We start from the raw sequence: 19,226 nt of genomic DNA, 5'->3' as shown, positions 1-19,226 counted from the left end.
TACAGAACTGAATTAAGAAACTACTATGGTTCACAGTTTTATTCACCTGTACTCCACTGAACCGCAACTACTGTACAAAGAAAGGTAATCAAGCCCCTGGCTCCGACTTCAACTTTCCTCTTCATTCCTCTTTAATTATCTTACCATGCATTCCTATCTTTCATCATCATTTTCACTTTTTCAGCTGATGCCGAGTGGGGGCAAATATGGTTCCTCTCCACTTAAACTTGTTTCTCCACCATTCCTCTTCCAACACTGCATTTCAGTCCAGATTCAGTTGTCCCACTCTGGTTTTACAGAGTCCATCCATCGTAATCTTGGTCTTCCTTGCCCTCTCTTCCCTGTCATCAGTCTTTCCAGTGCTTGTGTTAGCAGTCTTTCTTCTTTCACCTGCTTGACATGTCCAAACCACCTCAAGCTGTTCTGTTCTTGTTTGTCATTTAGTTTTTGCACATTTTGCTCTTTTCGTACATCTTTGGTACATCCTTATTCTATATTAATCTCCATACCTGATGATAAAAGGCACCCTCCAGTTGTATTCTACTAATTTCCATGTCCTGACTACTATTTTCTGTCAGTTCACTTCCAAGTCTTTGAAGTGTTCTACTATTTCCAGTTCCTTGACTCCAATTCTGATAGCTCCTTTTGCTTCCTTGCTTTCTCTATTCATCACCATTGTCTTGCTCTTCTCCACATTGATCCTCCATCCTCATTGGTTCAATCCTATCTTTATATCACTTAATTTGTCACTTGTTCATTCCTTTCCATAATCTACATTGACCCTTTCCTTTCCTCCTTTTGTGTTTGTCCTGTGCTTCTAGTCTTTTACCATCTGTATTCATCTTTATCATTTGTCTCTCCTTTTCCTTTCTTTATCTAGCTTTCTTCTTATTCTACACTAGAATGAAGATCTATCAAGAGAGTGTTGAAACCCACCCTTCTGAGGAAGCTGGAATTAGAAATAGTTGTACTGGGATTGATGGGGAGAGCGCCTATCTATTTGAAGATTTCTGTTGCTTCCTCTTCTGATCAGTGGCGTATGCTGGGATCAAGACGTGGGCTACCACTAGACTTAGGTTATCCCTTTTCAATGGTTGGTTTAGTGAACTTCAAGCCTTAAGCGTTTTGAGCTGTGGTTTAGCCTGCTGTGTTGTCACGACTGCTTCACAAGCTACTGCCCTGGCCTCTGCTACTGGCCAATACGCAACACCTGATAGTGGAGATGGTAGCCTAAGGCTTAGCAAATTATAAGTCCAGTTTTGTGGCTAAATGGATAGAATGCTTGCCTTTGGTTGATGGCCCCAGTTCAATTCTCAGAATCAACCCCCTCATACTCTTAATTCCCCTGGTTTGGGAGACAGGGTATTTATGATGTCTTCACCATTCATTTCATCTTCATTAGGTCACCACCAAGCCTATACAGATGCCATGCACCATTATTATTATTATTATTATTATTATTATTAAATTAAAATTTTGAATTTTACAGCATAACCAGCAGTCGTACCCAACATTCACTGGTTTATTAGCTTCCTTGAGAAATCAATGGTGGTGTCGACCCTTGATCACGGGTTCTATTCCAACCAACAAAAGAAAACACTAAACCTGAAATCATTTTAGCAGATCTACCTACAAAAAGAAAACTATATTACTTCTATAACAGCCCTACAGTGCCTTCCTACAAGGAAGTAGGAGTGAGATACCAGCACTGTGTTATCTATATAATTAAGTCAGAAGTATGAGGTGAGGAAGTATATACGATGAGGAACGCATGGTTGTTGGTAAGCAGTGGCGATCTGACAGAGCAAAGCCTAGCACGCCTCTTCTCCCGGTCCCCGTACCTATTGGACATTCAACAGCATGCCACACGATATGCGGTGAGGGGAGAGGGACGCAGTTCTTGGACTGCAATATCAGTCTCCGATGCCTTGATCTCAGAAATATGTGCGAGATTTTTTCTCATTGCTTTCAAGTTTTATAGATGGAACAATGTGTCAGATGCTTACATTATAATGTGCTTTAGATTTCCATCATTCTCATTTGAGGTTTGGGCTTCACCGACAGCCTTGGTAGCCCTCAGTATATCCCACTGCTTCTGATGCTGTCCTGCCATTGAGTTTATCCTATTGTGTGTTCTTACAGATGTTGTTTTCTTTCTGTAAATATGACTTGACCTGTCATATATTGTGTGTTTTTATTCATGTCCTATTCTTTTTCGCATGGCTCAGATTACTTTCAGAATGCAGTTTTGTAGCTTGGTAGCTTGGAATACACAAAAAAGTAATTTCATAAATACAAAAAAACATATTTCGAGTCCTTATGTACATACCTGAAGCGAAACTGTTCAATATCGTACAGTAAACAGCGCCCTCCTTTTTCCCCACAAGTACTCTTCCATAAAAGGCAGGTAGAATCTATGAGATTCCCGAATAATATAGGAGCTGGGATGTAGCCAAATAATCGGAAAATGACAAACTGCATGCCGAGGGCAAATGAGCGTTCCTCTTCTCCGACAGATCTGGAAATAAAACAACTATAAAGAATTTGCTCTGGTCATAGATAAAATCATAATGACAATAACAATTCACTTCAAATAGGGATTATTTAAGTATTCATAAACACAAATATGACCCGACACTGGCCGCATGTCTCCTGGGTGAATAATACGTATGGGTATTAGGAAAGTGAATGCACAGAATTTACATTTAGACAGATCCTTTTTTGCCTGGGCTCTCCTTTTGGGAATGTTGTGAAATCACACTACTGCTAATCCTCATCGATTCCATTACATCTTCTTTGGGTATATATACCATCCTTAAGCCAGATGGGAGCAATAGACGTACTCCACTTGGCTGCCTTGGCTTTGTTACCTTGTTTGTAGGCTCTCTTACACTCCACATCAGTTATTTTGGGCTGCTTGAACCTCCTTTACGTATATTAAATATTGAGCCATTTTTGAAATTTTCACATAGTCCCCAACTATTTCACAATTTTTCATAAACCTAATCAATAAATCTCATATATTGCATGTAATGAACTTTATTTTTAACATCCGTATTGGTGTAATATTCAAGTCAAAATTGAGAAGAGTCCACCCTTTTAAATACCAGAATATTCTTGAGATCTTGTGTAGATTAAATAAATCACACAACACAGTATATGTTATCGTGTTGCAGTCCTGAATTGCACCAATTTTACCACATGCTCAAAGCTCTGATTTCCTAATAAATAATAATGTAATTGATTTTATGTCCCACTTTTACAGTTTTTGGTGATGCCAAGGTGCCAGAATTTTGTTCCACAGGAGTGGACACTCAGGCGACTGGAGCGGGACAATGATGATGATTATTTCTTTGACGTACCAGTAAATCTATCGAGTCAAGGCTGATATATTTGAACACCTTCAAACACTACCAAACTGAGCCAGGATCAAACCTGCCAAGTTGGGTTTTATCACCTGGGCTACTCAGTCCAGCTCTGATTTTCTATCGCACCATCTGATCTTTAATAGTTTTGAAATTACTGAAGGAAGTCTGGAATACATGGATTTTTACTGAGGGACCCAGAAATGGAACAAAACAATAAGATATATTCTAGGACAAAATTAATGTTAAATTCATAGATAATGTTTGGCAAAACCCTTGAGGCTGTCAGATGTAGCATAAGGTAAAATTTGAGAAATGGATGCAATTATCAAATGTAAGGAGACAAAATGAAGATGAGAACAGGAAAGCAAAATCAAGAAGAGAAAAGAAAACTACACAATGCACACGTGAGCCTTTTTTCAGGTCATATCTGTCGACATGTCCACATCTGGCCAGGGCTACCTGCCAGGGGATGGAGTAGATCGTACAGCCAGTAACTCAATGCCGAGTGTTAGGAGGCGGTAAATAACCCAACTCTAGAAAGGAGCCAATATCTTATGTCAAAGGCATTACTGGTCCCCCAGTGGAAGAGATTCCAGTGAAATCCAGCATGCAACATCTGTTCTCCATGTTAGAGGTGGTCTCATTAAAACCCAGCAATAAAATGCCTTTGGATTTGATGATCCCACCATAGTAATAGCAGGTATGAAGCATAAGAGTGCATCACATCAAGAGTGATGGAAGAAGATATGCCAGCAATTAAAGATGATAATGAATGCTAAGTGCTGAAAATATTTTACCACTGAAATATGGTATAAAACCAAAAGTTTTAATCGCTGACTTGTGCCATGAGAAAGGATAACTCGAGATACATCTTGATGAAGTTCTGGAAACTTGGAATATGTTATGTGGGCGCATGAGAATTGAGATTCAAATAATGTCATTCAATTTTCTCTCACCTGCTGATGACTAAATGAAAATTTCAAACAAACACAAGGATGCTGACTTTATGATAAGAAATCCAATTTTATGTCTCTAGTAGTAGAAAGATAAGTCAGGTACAGTCAGGGCAGAACATCAGTTTAAATATTCAGAGACACTGATACATAAATCAGGCTACAGTAAGAGAGATGTGTATTGCAGACTCATTAAGCCATTTGCATCATATGACGAGCTGTGGTCGTGCACGGTGTTTTGGGCGCATGAATCAAATGACCAGCTCAGCTCGCAACGACGCAGTGCCTCACTTATCTTCGTATATTAGATTCCCTTTGCAATATAATTCCTAACAATATTCACTGTAAGGAACTAGAGGCATGTACTGTTGCTGTCTGACACTGGGATTGTTGAACAACAGTTTATTTTCATCATTATGCAGTAGAACCGGTTTCGCGGTAATGATGACTAGAGATTGAATGCACTTTTAGACATTGTTTGAGATGGAGAATATGGCAATAATGACATTTTGGAAAATGAATCCGAGTTTGAGGATAGTGATAGCAACAGTGAAAGTTATTGAAGTAAGCAGAGCACTGAAGAAAGTGAGCGCCAGGTTCTTCCAAACACGTGCGGCTGATGACACAAAAGAATCGCAGTGATTGGAAACTAGGGAAAAAAGTATAAACTATATCCATTTCATGGACACAGTGGCATTTCAGAAATACTTACGAAAAATTTATAATCCACCCACTGCTCGAAATTGCGATGATTTGTTTTATAGAGTACAGGGATCAGATCTATTTGAATTTATTTCAAATGAAACATTTCCCTCACAGCCAGCAGTCAGTCAAGGAGTGAAGAACGGGTAAATCGTAACATTCAACGGTATGAATGCAAAATTTGAGTGAATTATCTGCATTCGTTTTTATTTTATGCATATTTTTGTGTGACAGGAACACTCAAACTACGGGCAGGAAAATTAAATCTGATTCCACAGTGAACAATGCAGCCATTTATTTTGATCTGAATGGGTTAAGCAATCAAGCAACTGAAGAGAATTTTGCCATAATGATTGTTTATCAACTCCAGAAAACTAGGTATGGTTATAAATAAGCTGCTTCCAATTTGTTCTTACCAACCATAGTAACATTCTATACTAGAGTTAACTAAAGTTGGCGTCTGACAGGTAAGGTTGGAGGGAGGAGCCATTTCACGATGTTGCCACATTCCAGCATTCCTTTCTACATGCTCTTACCTTTCGCTTCCGGCTCACTTGTTCCCTCCTTCATTCTGACTGCTGTGATCTGTTGTAGACTATCTGGCCAGGTGGTGTCGTCCCATTTGCGATCACTCTTATACAAACAATCAGGTTCTTATCAGTGACATACAAACAGTCAGGTTGCTGTGAGGGAAATCCTTACTGAAGGATTGGTACAGGAAGACATCCCTCAAGTAACTGGCGAAACTGGGAATCTTATGAATCGTATGTCAAAAGTCATTAAATTACTTATATTTACCGTTTGAGACTGATGCGGGACTGACAGGGAATAAACAGGACTCAAATAAACCTTTTATTTACCGAGCTGGATAGCTGCAGTCGCTTAAGTGCGGCCAACATGCAGTATTCGGGAGATAGTGGGTTCGAACCCCACTGTCGGCAGCCCTGAAGATGGTTTTCCGTGGTTTCCAATTTTCACACCAGGCAAATGCTGGGGCTGTACCTTAATTAAGGCCACGGCCGCTTCCTTCCCATTCCTAGCCCTTTCCTGTCCCATCGTCGCCATAAGACCTATCTGTGTCGGTGCGACGTAAAGCTACTTGAAAAAAAAAAAAAAACCTTTTATTTAGAGTTACCAGATGGTTGTGGGTGTAAAGGCAGTTAAATGAGTTTTAAGAAGTAGGACAAAAGATGGGCATATTAAAACCGTTGAATTTTACACTTTCTGATTTCAAAACAAAGGATTTTGCTATAACACTTAACATCTTCGACAGTGCTACCCTTTTTAAAGCAATTGTAGCTCATCTCATACTTAACAGTTAACTTACACTTTCCTATACAATAGGGGGCAATATTAATATTATATGAATGCTTACATAATGCTAAAACTGTTCAAATATTCATACTATGACGTTAAGTAAGCAGCTGCTCAAAATATAATCAGCCTACTTTCCTCTGTCTGTATGTATGTCTATCTCTCAGTCTCGTTTATTGATACCGGGTCAGGATGAGATGAGATTAATTTATACAGCATGTTTCTACTGCCGGATGCCCTTCCACGCACCAACCTCAGTTGAGGAGCTAATGAAGACGAAATGTGTTATGGTGAATGAAATTGGGTAAGGGGTGCCTATGGATAGGAACTATACTGGCATTTGCCTGGAAGTGAAAATATTAAACCACAGAAAACTATTCTGAGAAGAGCCGACGGTGGGATTCGAACTCCCTCGAGGAGTATTCATCGTACTCGAAATAAAAATTAAAATACAATGATTGCATGTACGTAGGTACGTAAATAGTATTTAAAATACAATTAGAAACTTACTAACGGCCACTCACAATGAACTGCTTGCGACAAGATCTAGCTCACAAGTGAAGCGAGAGGTTTGGCAACTCCCAGCAAGACGAGCTGCCCTGAAGTTTTATCTCCATGGCAACCGCAGTCGCCCCACCCTCGTTTCCATGGTAACCACACAGCCACTCCCTTTATCCCGCCTCGGCTGGCAGTAAACGGACCTCCCTCTAAGAAATGTCAAACGCCAACTCTTATTATTAGCAGTATAGTTGCCATCCAGCATCTCTCCAGGTCAAGTTTTACTATACATATTTTTTCCGGATGTCTCTAGGCCTTACTCGTGTTCTTGTACAAGGGGCAGTATTGATCAAAGTGTATATTCTTGATGAATATTATTATTATATGCCATAAAACCCCTCACTTTGGACACCCGTATATCCTGGACACCCTTTTTGATTGGACATACATCAAATGCAGCCTTTATTTATTTATTTATTTATTTATTTATTTATTTATTTATTTATTTATTTATTCTGTTAGTGGCTTTACATCGCACTGACACAGATATGTCTTATGGTGACTATGGGATGGGAAAGGGCTAGGTGTTGGAAGGAAGTGGCAGCGTGGCCTTAATTACGTTACAGCCCTAGCATTTGCCTGGTGTAAAAAAGGGAAACCACGGAAAACCATTTTCAGGGCTGCTGACAGTGGGATTCGAACCCACTGCCTCCCGGATGCAAGCTCACAGCTGCGCGCCCCTAACTGCACGGCCAACTCGCTCAGTAAATAGACTGTTTAATTCTGTATACATTTACATGATAAAAAATTCTCTGTACATTGGACACCCCTCAACTCAGGATATTGGACAGCCATTAAATGACAATTTGGACAGATTCAACATTATTTTGTATTGTGTTTTGTAATGGTTTAGTGCAAACAATGTTAACATTGTCACTAAAAATGATGCCTGCCCAAGAGTATTTAAAAACAATAATGTTAAGACAGAGTCTTCCTGGAATTTGGCTGATAAGTGTAACATTGCAATAGAATTTACATGGAGTGTGACGGTCCTCGATGCAATTTGCTGGATCCACGGTGCTTGGATGGACGTGTCTAAAGAAACAACTGTGAAATGTGTTAACTGAGGAATTGAGATGTCTCCTTGAAGTCTTTCGCAGTGAACTGTGAGACTATGTTTTTAATGATTTCGATAATGTGTTGGAAGTCCACGATGAGATTCCTGGAACAACTGCTGGATTGTTACCAAAAGTTATTTATTTTCTGTTCCCACCACCTACTTACCAAAAAGCGGTGCAGTGTATTAATGAGTTGGAATGTTGTGAGTTTGTGTATAACCAGCCAGAAATGATTGAAACTCTACACATAGGAAAATAGAATCGGAATGAGCAAGTACAAAAATTGAAAAATAAAACAGTTTTGCAACTGATTTCTTCGCTAAGCAGTAAAGGGTGAGCACTGGACAATGTTGTTGTTGTTGTTTGTCATTAGTCCATAGACTGGTTTGATGCAGCCCTCCATGCCACCCTATCCTGTGCTAACCTTTTTATTTCTACGTAACTATTGCATCCTACATCTGCTCTAATCTGCTTGTCATATTCATACCTTGGTCTACCTCTACCGTTCTTACTACCTACACTTCCTTCAAAAACCAATTGAACAAGTCCTGGATGTCTTAAGATGTGTCCTATCTTTCTATCTCGTCTTCTCGTCCAATTTAGCCAAATCGATCTCCTCTCACCAATTCGATTCAGTATCTCTTCATTCGTGATTCGATCTATCCATCTCACCTTCAGCATTCTTCTGTAACACCACATTTCAAAAGCTTCTATTCTCTTTCTTTCTGAGCTAATTATCGTCCATGTTTCACTTCCATACAATGCCACGCTCCACACGAAAGTCTTCAAAAACATCTTTCTAATTCCGATATCAATGTTTGAAGTGAGCAAATTTCTTTTTTTAAGAAAGCTCTTCCTTGCTTGTGCTAGTCTGCATTTTATGTCCTCCTTACTTCTGCCATCGTTAGTTATTTTACTACCCAAGTAACAATATTCATCTACTTCCTTTAAGACTTCATTTCCTAATTAAATATTTCCTACATCACCTGCCTTCGTTCAACTGCACTCCATTACTTTTGTTTTGGACTTATACATTTTCATCTTGTACTCCTTACCCAAGACTTCATCCATACCATTCAGCAACTTCGAGATCTTCTGCAGTCTCAGATAAAATAACAATATCATCGGCAAATCTCAAGGTTTTGATTTCCTCTCCTTGGACTGTGATTCCATTTCCAAATTTCTCTTTGATTTCCTTTACTGCCTGTTCTATGTAAACATTGAAAAGGAGAGGGGACAAACTGCAGCCTTGCCTCACTCCTTTCTGGATTGCTGCTTCTTTTTCAAAGCCCTCGATTCTTATCACTGCAGACTGATTTTTACACAGATTGCAGATAATTCTTCGTTCTCGGTATCTGATCCCTATCATCTTCAGAATCATAAATAGCTTGGTCCAATCAACATTATCGAATGCCTTTTCTAGATCTACGAATGCCATGTATGTGGGCTTGTCCTTCTTGTTTCGATCCTCTAAGATCAGACGTAAAGTCAGTATTGCTTCACGTGTGCCTACATTTCTTCTGAAGCTAAATTGATCTTCTCCCAACTCAGCTTCTACTTGTTTTTCCATTCTTCTGAAAATAATACGTGTTAATATTTTGCAGGCATGAGATACTAAACTAATGGTGCGGTAGTTTTCACACCTGTCAGCACCGGCTTTCTTGGGAATAGGTATAACAACATTCTTCCGAAAATCGGATGGGACTTCTCCTGTCTCATACATCTTGCACACTAAATGAAATAACCTTGCCATGCTGGTTTCTCCTAAGGCAGTCAGTAATTCAGAGGGAATGTCATTAATTCCAGGTGCCTTGTTCCTATTGAGGTCACTCACAGCTCTGTCAAACTGACCTCAAAATTGGGTCTCCCATTTCATCAGCATCAACAGCCTCTTCATGTTCCAGAACCAAATTATTTACATCTTTACCTTGATACAACTGTTGGATATGCTCCTGCCATCTTTCTGCTTTGTCTTCTTTCCCTAGAAGTGGCTTTCCATCTGAGATCTTAATATTCATACACCTAGATTTCCTTTCTCCAAAGGTTTCCTTGATTTTCCTGTATGCAGCATCTACCTTACCCAGGACTATACAGCCTTCGACATCCTTGCACTTCTCTTTCAGCCATTCTTCCTTAGCTACCTTGCACTTTCTATCCACTTGATTCTTTAATCGCCTGTATTCTTTTCTGCCCTCTTCATTTCTAGCATTCTTGTATTTTCGTTGCTCATCAATCAGGTCTAGTATCTCCTGAGTTATCCACTGATTCTTAGTTGATCTTTTTTTCCTTCCTAACATTTCTTCAGCAGTCCTACTGACTTCATTCTTCACGACTCTCCACTCTTCCTCTATAGTGTTTCCTTCAGCCTTTTCATTTAGTCCTTGTGCAACATGTTCCTTGAAACAATCCCTCACACTCTTTTCTTTCAACTTGTCTAGATCCCATCTTTTTTCATTCTTTCCTTTCTTCAATTTCTTCAACTTCAGATGGCATTTCATGACCAACAAGTTATGGTCAGAGTCCACGTCTGCTCCTGGGAAAGTTTTGCAATCCAACACCTGGTTTCTGAATCTCTGCCTAATCATAATGAAGTTTATTTGATACCTTCCGGTGTCTCCAGGTCTCGTCCACGTATACAGCCGTCGTTTGTGGTGTTTGAACCAAGTAATGGCAAGGACTAAATTATGATCAGTGCAGAATTCAACCAGCCGACTTCCTCTTTCGTTCCTTTGTCCCAATCCAAATTCTCCTACTGTATTACCTTCTCTTCCTTGGCCTACCACTGCATTCCAGTCTCCCATCACAATTAGATTCTCGTCACCTTTTACATATTGTATTAAATCTTTATCTTCTCATATATTCTTTCGATTTCTTCATCATCCGCTGAACTAGTAGACATATAGACCTGCATTATTGTGGTGGGCATTGGTTTGGTGTCTATCTTGACGACAATAATTCTTTCACTATGCTGGTCGTAGTAGCTTACCCGCTGCCCTATTTTCTTATTCATTATTAAACCAACTCCTGCATTTCCCCTGTTTGATTTTGTGTTGATAATTCGGTAGTCGCCTGACCAAAAATCTTGTTCTTCCTGCCAACGTACTTCACTTATACCAACTACATCTAACTTTAGCCTATCCATCTCCCTTTTCAGGTTCTCTAACCTACCACAACGATTCAAACTTCTAACATTCCACGCTCCGACTCGCAGAATGTCAGCATCCATCTTCCTGATGATCGCCCCCTCTCGTGTAGTCCCCACCCGGAGATCCGAATGGGGGACTAGTTTACCTCCGGAATATTTTACCTGGGAGGAAGCCATCATCAGTACATCATTCATACAGAGAGAGCTGCATGTCCTCGGGAGTTAGTTACGGCTGTAGTTTCCAGTTGCTTTCAGCCGTGTAGCGGTATCAACACAGCTAAGCCATGTTGAGTATTATTACAAGGCCGTATCAGTCAATCATCTAGACTGCCGCCCTTGCAACTATCGAAAGGCTGCTACCCCCCTTTCGATGAACCATTCGTTAGTCTGGTCTCTCAACAGATACCCATCCGATACGGTTGCACCTGCGGCTCGGCTATCTGCTTCATTGGGACACGCAAGCCTCCCCATCGCGGAAAGGTCACATGATTCGCAGGGGAGGTGGACTGGACAATACAATATGCAAAATAAAATATATGACAATACTGTATATTTTTTTAAAAGTTTTTAGTAGGTATGAAATTCAGTGTACTGTATATAGATTCAAAGGACCACGGTTATTATTATGTATATACAAAACACACTAGCTCAGAGTTTTTCCATTCCTGGACTGTCAGTGTACTTTTGAAATTCTGTACACCCACCCTCTAGATTGAACACCTCACTACAGTGGACACCGGTTTAACCCTTTCTCACCCTTAGCGCCCGACTCTTCACTTTGCCTTCCGGTCCTTAGCGCCCGAAAGCGCCCGGCTGCATTATCTGCATACTTAAGCGAGCTATGCGATAGTTTTTAGTTTTCTTCGGCTTTGAAGTGTTTATGAGGTGTTTATGAACACGCAGTACGATCTACTAGGTTTAGGAAATGAAAGAAGAGCGACAATCTGTCTTGACGTCGCCTAGGAAATGGTCTTGAACTTCGGCGAGCGCGGGACAGCTGTGTTGTTCGTAAACATGGCGGGATTGAATACTGTGGACACTGAAACTGAGCTGAATATAGGCGACGAAAGTGACACAGAATCGTTGAGTAGGGGTGGAGGTGAATTTTTAGTGAGGGAATAATGTATCAATGAAGATAATTTTAGTGATAACAGTGATGCAAGTGAAAACGGATATCAAGGATTCGGATCTGATTGCGATGCCGCGGCATTTCAGTTAACACAAATATTTCGTTTCGTTACTCCGAATTATTATACGGATGATGTTGAACCTGTCCATAATTTTGAAAGAGTATTACGAGAAATATATTATTTTTGACATATGCTAGGAGGAGACAAACTATCCACTTGCATATATATCAATGCAACATTCAAACAGGCACATTCCGGAAACACAGATACAGAATGTGAAGACACTTCCTCAGGGGAAATAGAAGCTGATATACAGTATATATTCCACTTCCAGAATCAGGCGGTTATCGGTTTAGAGGGATTCGTACAACATGAGAATGTGATAAAATGAGCCTACCTTTGTGTCGAGTACCATAATTAGGGGGGGAGGAGGAGGTTTGAACCAACAACCTTATGACTCAATGAACACGGAAATGGATGTGATGGTAGGTTTTCTAATATTATTGAAAATTTGAATACATTGTGATCAACAGTTTTTATTATATTTAACTTTATCTGAAACAGTGTGCTCTGCTTCCATTTTTCCTAAATAATAGGTTGAAATCTGGCAATAAGTGGACTAAAATGTCAGCGGGAAAGGGTTAAGGAACCATAGATGTCCAACTTAGATGGGTTTCACTGTAATTACCTTTCTTATAGGGCAGGGCTTAGGCTATGAAGCCCACTGTTATACCAAACCATATTACGAAACACTGTTATATAATTTATGTATGTATGTTCAGTCCGTCAGCAATTCCGCTGGTGGGATCCTCAACAGCTCTGCCATCAGCTGTCGTAGATGGCCTAGGCATCACTGAAGAGGCGTACTAGGGAAATGAGGAGCGAGGTAGTTTCCCGTTGCTTTCCTCACCGAGCCAGAGTTGCTATTACATATCAGTCTGCCAAGCCCACTGAAATGCATACACCAACTGACCCTATGAGCAACATTTTCACACCATTCATAGCAGGGACTGGCTGCATAAAGGTTGGCATTACTAGCATCGCTCATACCTCAGTCACTTTCATATTGTCAAACCCAAGGGTAAGACAGAGACAGATTTATGAAAGTAACAAAATTGCTCTAGCCTATACCAGAAGACATAGTGCACTGTAAACACTAGGTCCTGCCAGCAAAAGGCATATATAATTTATAGAATGATATAAATAGTACCGGTATACATGTAATCTTTAGTTAATTATTATATTTCTAAATAAAATGAATTGACTAAATCTCTGCAATTTTGTATCTGCGAGATCTAATTTCTGTAGTTTTAAGAACCACATTAAATATTTCCTTCTAAATAGCCTGTGATTGCCTAAGTCTCCAATATCAGCTGGGATTGAGTGCCAAGAATGTATAGTAGCAGGTATATATGAGTCATTATGTGTGTTACTGTATTGAATGTGATTGACAGGGGGATCGTATTGATGACCTTAAGGGAGCGTTATGTGATGGGGAGAGGTATTTAAAGCCTCTTCTGATATAGTCTGGCTTGTTCGTATACAGAACATTGTGGAGGAGGAAGCAGCATTAACACGAGCCGTTCTGTTCTTCTGGCAACATCACTTTCATCTCTTAGTAAGTTCCTTTCCAACACAAGCTGTTGGTGAATTTCCTTATTTTGTCTCTCCTTGTCTTCTAATGAGTGAAGCAGAGGAATTTAAGTGAATTACTAAGGCTTGAAGTCTATTATTTTCTGGTTGTGTCCAGCTGCTTCAAGCATATAGGCCACATATGCTTTATACAGGGTAATGAAATTTTATGGAGGTAAAAAAAAAAATCAAAGTACAGTCATTGCTGAAGAGTATTTTCCTATAAACTGCTGATGACTGAATATTAAATGAGTGACAAAAGTCAATAAGAGTGGTAAATATGAATGGGTTATGGAGGAGTATGCATATCTCTCAGACTGAAAAGTCAGGAATGAAACCCCGAAAAATTGAAGTTCAACAGACTTCGATAAATAATTTGGAGAAGAGCTCGTCACCATATATGGGCATGGCAAGAGGATCTCACAGGAAACATTGCCAAAGAAGAGATTAATTGGCCTCTGCCTGGGCATAGAATAGAACTCCATGACTTACATGGACAGGATGTCTGATGGAACAATGAAATAATAAATTTTAAGAATGTAAAACTGGACATGTCTGACAACCTCTCCCATTACAAATCAAACATGCTTGGAAAAGTCTCTGACCAAAACAACATATGAAAGGTTGTTTCACATCACTGCTCTGAACAATAGAAAATTCCCTGTTACAAACTGTTCATTATTATGCCCTACTTCTCTAAGTAAGTTACATACTGTACACAGTCTCTTTGATTTACTTGTCTTCAAGTGTTTTATTTGAAAAGAAATTATTTTAGTGACATTTCCACATTTAAAATAAAATACATTAAAAAATCAAGTAAACTAAGGAGGATGGCCTTCTCCTCAATTTAAGTACTGCATCATTTTGATTTAAACACTCCTGCCTAATGTCTCAACTGTTGGGATTGGCAAATGAACAGAGTAACAACCTTTGCTGTGTGTCTGTTAGGTCATCAGCCCAGAGGCTGGTTGGATCCTCAAATAGCACCACCAAAGGTTATGCGGTTATAAGGAAGCCGCAAAAACCAATGGCAGCACCAAAATGAGGCATACTAGGAAAGACGAGGAGTGTGGTAGTTTGCCATTACTTTCCTCACTGGGTCAGAAAGTGCTATTACAGCAACACCTTTCATAACACTCAGATGCACTAGTCGTGCTCTGAATGTCATTACTCAGCACTACCCATACCCCAGCAGCTTCCATATTGTCACAGCCATGGATGAGACTGGGACTTTGGTGAAAGCTACACTTTACTCAGGCCTGTGCCAAGAGATGGATACAAAAGTACTGTATCCATCAAGAAATGGCAGCAGGCCTCAACCTTTGCTATAATGTGAGAATTCAAAGTCAATTCTTATTTCTGATAGTTTAATTTCTTTGTATTGTTATGCAGCCCTATAGAAGGTTCTATCTTGTCTGTGTTGTACAGTCACAAGTATAGAGAAATGAATCTCATCGAGAACAAGCAGAATGAAGGCAGTGTCTTTTGGTCTCTGAAGTGACATAGGACCTGACATCATTACGACTTAAATGGATGAATTATGGGAAGAAAATAATTGTGTTGGTTTTTTTTTTTTTACTTGACTATAAGTACAGTATTTTGGCCATCCCACATGAAGTCAATACCGGAGAAGCATTTTTAGTTACAAATATGGGACATATCATATTGGCAACCCATAAAGCATAGGACTACACGAGAGTACATAGAAAGATAGCAGGGAATGGAAGTGACCACTAGGAATTAAAGCAGCCTTTAGAAGCAAGCAAGAAGCAAAACTAGCAACAAATATTATAACATCCTTATCTCATTTACATGATGATGTTTCAGATTAATGGCATTAATATTAAGGTTATCATAAAGAGTTATACTCACCGTAGTACTATCATAAGCAGAGGCATCTGCGTGACGGCAACAATGAATGTCATGAAAAATAACAGTATAAGAAACGGAAATATAGTTCGACAAGGCGAGTTACACGGTCCCGCCGTTGCCACAGGAACCACCGTAACCTCGGCAAACTCAGCAGCAGCAGGACCAGCACCAGCTAGCAGGCTGAAATTTCCATGGATACCTACACAGAATAAATTCCTTGATGAGTTTCATGGTATCCAAATTATGTAGGAGTGGGGAATATATGATATATATCAGGGGTGGCCACTAACGTTACTTCTGCGAGCCGCAAATTTAGGAGACAAAAATTGGGAGCATGTTTAGAAAATGGTTTATAAAATGAAGACACGTTTTTCATTTTATAACAAATGAAGGAACATTTGTTTTCTACACTACACAGAACATTATTTTTCAGGTACACATCAAGAAATGAGATTTTACTTTTGAGAATTGCTTTTTCTGAGTGTTCATTTTTGCCATTAGTTTTTTGAAATCTGGCTGATAATTGGTAAGCGCAGTTCGCACAATTTCACTTAAATGTTCATCAGTTCGTTCAGATCGATATATAGATTTAATGAATTTAATCGTTGAGTACAGTGATTCACACACACATAAGTAATCCCGAAGATTGAAATTAGTCTTTTGGCACACTGTTTTGTTAGTGTGCATTTTTCTTCTGGAACATTCTTTCAAAATTCTATGGTAGAAATGCCACTTCGTTTGAGTCCTTTTAATCCTTCGTCCTCTTGCAGTTCTTGTAGCTCCAACTCTACAATGAAACAGGACTGCCATCGCTCACAACATCAACAGAAAAAGGATTTTCTAGGAATGATCTCAAATCATTAAATCTGCCATTGATTTTTTCAGCATAGCACACAACTGCCTATATGTGAACGCGACTGGCTTTACCTCACGACTCTGGCTCACTGACACTCTCTCCCGTTCAAAGCACTATCAAAGGAAGGCGCCGGAACTATCTTCACCTCCCATATCTTACCACTGACCTACAGCGCTAATAACGTTAAGCCGCACATCACTACTACTGACTGACGCCAGCCGGGAGATGTCGTTAGATTCCATTAATTATATCATTTAATTTAACTCTAAAGTTGGTGTCAAGAGCCGCACAAGACTGACTCAAGAGAAGAGCCGCATGCGGCTCGCGAGCCTCGTTGTGGCCAGCCCTGATATATATCATATGCAAATTTCATAAATAACACTAAATTTCCAAAAAAATTAATTATGTTTTCTTTACAGTATGTTATAATTACTTTGATCACAAACTGGCTACTATTCTGGTCTATTAGTCAGTTAATTCCATATACAGTACTTCATATTATGATTCCCAGAATCATTTAAATAAACAAATAAATTAATTAATTAATATCATAAATAAATAAATAAATAAATAAAATAAATAAATGAATGAATGAATGAATGAATGAATCAATCAATCAATCAATCAATCAATCAATCAATCAATCAATCAACACTAATCTGCATTTAGAGCTGTTGCTCAGGTGACATTCCCTATCAGTTGTTCACCTTGCCTTTTCTTAAATAATTTCAAAAAAGTTGGAAATTTATCGAACGTCCCCTTGGTAAATTACTACAATCGCTAATTCCTCTTCCTATAAATTAATATTTGCCCCAATTTGTTCTCTTGAATTCTGACTATCTTTCTACTATGATCTATTCTACCTTTAAAAACCCCATTGGAGCTTATTTGTCTAGTAGTGTAATTCCAAATTATCTCTCCACTGACAGCTCTGAACATACTGCTTAATTCCAATATAACTGGTCTGTTATTGGAAATTATAAATTTTCCAGCTAACTCATTCTTGGCTGCCAGTGTTTTGTCCCAGTGTGTCAATTTTGACTCATCAGTTGGTAACTAGCACACCTACCATGATGAATGGCTAGCGCATATCATGGAGGCCACTGCACAGGTTACTTGGAGCCACAGGCAATGCCAATACACTACAGGAGACTTGATCTCTTTTACAAAAGCTGATGCCTGCTAGGCCATCAAACGATATAGAATTTGATTGGCTCAGATTATTTTCAAATGTTTACAGTAGAGACTCAAAATAATGTAGTTTATATTCATTAACTTTATATATACGTTGTATAGTGCAGTGATAAAGAAGAGAACTTTCACATTTTGTATGGAATGAAAGTGACGTTCTTGTATTTGCCTGGGTTGATTCACAATGCAATGAAAACTAGGGTAATCGTTGCCTCGGGATCTTTGAGCAGAAGAACCAGGAACAATAGTTCAAAGATTCATCTAGCACAAATTCCAGTTTAAGGGATGATTAGTTCGTGAGAAAGAGGGCATATACTTTGGCGGGTTTTGTCATCCATTACTTGGCCGCATGAACCATGCCCTTCCATTCCTTATGTTATGCATTCACTCTAGTTTTCCTCAGTTCAGTCTGGTGTAGTGCTGTTATCGTCTGATTTATTAAAATTTAATTACTGTTTCAAGGCGTTGAAAGAATTATAGGAATTCTCACCAGATTATGCCAACATTCATATCAGTGAAGAGATGGCGATTTATATTATCAATCTACATAAGGAAACGTCTTTTAAAGAAATATAATGGAACCCGAGGTAATTAGAACATTATACTATCTGCGCACTTTTTAGCGATAGATTTTCACCCTAGTGCTCAATCGGTCGATCACGGCAATCTTCGAGATTCGTACTGGCAACCTTTGAACACAAACTATGACTCGATTATGCATCGCCATGCGACATCTGGCGTACACTTTACGCACTGGTGTTGTTTACATAACAAAGCCACCATTATATTAGGTTAGAAGGAACATGAGTGAGGAAAATAAGCCTAGTACTTCACCAGGAACCACCTGGTACTCCTAAACGGAAACGACCAGCCAGAGCTATACACAGCGAGGGACGGAAAATTATGGCACACGTCACGGAGTGCTGTGCTATGGAGAAAAAAAATAAAGAGCTGCTCTTCCCCCTAAGTAAGTCTATCCAACGTGCTGCCGCGTATACGGGAAAATCCGTGGCCACTATTCATAGGATTAAGGCATTTACTGCCTCTCACCCTGGCAAATCTCCACCCACACCTGGTAAAAAGAGGTAGGTCTGTCTAACCAGTCTACCTAATCTGTTCAAACCAATATCATTATGGATAGTAGTAGGTTGTCATGTGCAAGTGCCATATGATGTTCTCCTCTTTCTCGCAGGAAGAGAGCGCAAAGGAAGATAGAACTGGACGATAGCAAAAAACAGTTGTCATGTGCAAGTGTCATATGATGTTCTCCTCTTTCTCGCAGGAAGAGAGCGCAAAGGAAGATAGAACTGGACGATAGCAAAAAACGAGTGATAAGGGACACCATCAAAAACTTCTATACCGTCCAAAAAGTGGTGCCTACTCTGAAGAAACTGATCCCTATGCTGGAGAAAGAAATTAAGTGGAAGTGGAGCCCAACATCTCTCAA

At 39.4% G+C, this 19,226-nt stretch overlaps 1 protein-coding gene across 2 annotated transcripts in view; it reads right to left on the bottom strand.

Annotated features, from left to right (window-relative positions):
- Positions 1–19,226, bottom strand: part of Oatp30B (Organic anion transporting polypeptide 30B) — a 1,136,150-nt gene that overhangs the window by 13,827 nt on the left and 1,103,097 nt on the right. For both annotated transcript variants that reach the window (XM_067152180.2, XM_067152178.2), the window contains 2 exons: positions 15,733–15,931; positions 2,330–2,518 (listed from right to left, as the gene is read on the bottom strand). In XM_067152180.2, the coding sequence (XP_067008281.2) occupies positions 2,330–2,518; positions 15,733–15,931 (388 nt within the window). The remainder of the gene's footprint in view (positions 1–2,329; positions 2,519–15,732; positions 15,932–19,226) is intronic.

Source organism: Anabrus simplex, chromosome 8 (genome assembly GCF_040414725.1).
Source record: "Anabrus simplex isolate iqAnaSimp1 chromosome 8, ASM4041472v1, whole genome shotgun sequence".
Classification (NCBI taxonomy): domain Eukaryota; kingdom Metazoa; phylum Arthropoda; class Insecta; order Orthoptera; family Tettigoniidae; genus Anabrus; species Anabrus simplex.
The sequence above is the reverse complement of the archived record's forward strand: the minus strand, read 5'-3'. Positions and strand labels throughout refer to the sequence as shown.